Below are 1,287 nucleotides of genomic sequence, written 5' to 3'. Positions count from 1 at the left end.
TATATATATATATATATATATATCATGATTGACCGCTAAATCCACAAGTTTTTATTATTATTCTCTCTGTTTATTACCCCGTGTTCCTTTCTGTTGAAGAGCGTAGGCTCGAAACGTAAGAGACTTTCTCACCTTCCCGAGCATCAGACTAATACACCTGCTTGTTGTTTATACACCTGTCTTCGTCCTTTGTTTTTCTGTAAATTTCAACTATATAAAAATATATATATATATGATGTTCATACATACATACATGCATTACTTAAACTGAGAGAAAAAATTAGCGGAAGGTATTGTTTTTCTGGTATCGTTAACAACAATTTATCTTTTTATATACAGGACATAAAAAAATACATATTAAATGACCGGAGCCAGCCATTAGTTATCTACGGTTCATCAGGATGTGGTAAAACATCAGTTCTAGCAATGACGGCTATGAAAATACATGAGTGGACCGAAGGCAAGGCTTCAGTTATTATTAGGTAAGGGAATTCTTTATGTTCTGGGTTTAAATTCTGCCGTGGTCGACTTTGTTTTCATCCTTTCAGGGTCAATAAAATAATATCAGTCAAGAACTGGGGTGGATATAATTGACTTACCTATCTTCTCAAAAACTGCTGTCCTTGTGTTAAACTTTGAAAACACAATAAGGTTAGGGAATGATCCTTGCTGTTAATGTTATTGTTGTTGTTTTGTCAATTCAGTCATTTGTCCGGCATTTCATCTTGGCCAATAATAATAATGATGATGTTTTCTACTTTTTCACTTTCTTAATTTATATTGGGTTCTAAAAATCATATTAAAAAAGGAACATGTTTAACGTGATCAAACAGACATATATTCAAAGATCTTCCAGCCATGATCATAACGTACATAATATATCTCGATCTATATTTCCCGAATAAACCTTCAAAAGAAAAATAGAATAGAATGTGAGGGAGATTTGGTAGCTTTTTCTAGGTCCACTGGCAAGCGGTAACTCCATAGGGTTGGTGGTAAGCTTCTTGCGAGCAGTATCTGCAATGTAAGTACGGACTTTGGCTGGAGCTAATTAATTGCCCTGTCATTAGCAGCGTTTGTTTTCGTTAGGTCAGGTGACCACGTAGAATTTCTTCGTTGATTATAAAAAAAAATGTTTCTTCTATATCAGAGACGGAACGCTCTTGCAGACCTGGTTAGGATAAATGTTACTGCTATATAAATAATACTATGAGCATGATATACTTACATATGTATGCCCAGGGTTAACGATTAACATAGGTAATTTATACCAGTAGTAAAACAGAT

At 34.2% G+C, this 1,287-nt stretch overlaps 1 protein-coding gene across 1 annotated transcript in view; it reads left to right on the top strand.

Moving 5' to 3' along the window:
- LOC106870193 (NACHT domain- and WD repeat-containing protein 1) overlaps window positions 1-1,287 on the top strand; it is a 49,453-nt gene that overhangs the window by 13,929 nt on the left and 34,237 nt on the right. The window contains exon 8 of the mRNA XM_052967630.1: window positions 340-482. Coding sequence (XP_052823590.1) covers window positions 340-482 — 143 coding nt within the window. The remainder of the gene's footprint in view (window positions 1-339; window positions 483-1,287) is intronic.

The sequence above is a fragment of the Octopus bimaculoides genome, chromosome 4, assembly GCF_001194135.2.
Source record: "Octopus bimaculoides isolate UCB-OBI-ISO-001 chromosome 4, ASM119413v2, whole genome shotgun sequence".
NCBI classification, from domain to species: Eukaryota; Metazoa; Mollusca; class Cephalopoda; order Octopoda; family Octopodidae; genus Octopus; species Octopus bimaculoides.
Note: the sequence above shows the minus strand (reverse complement) of the source record. Positions and strands in the feature narration are given on the sequence as shown.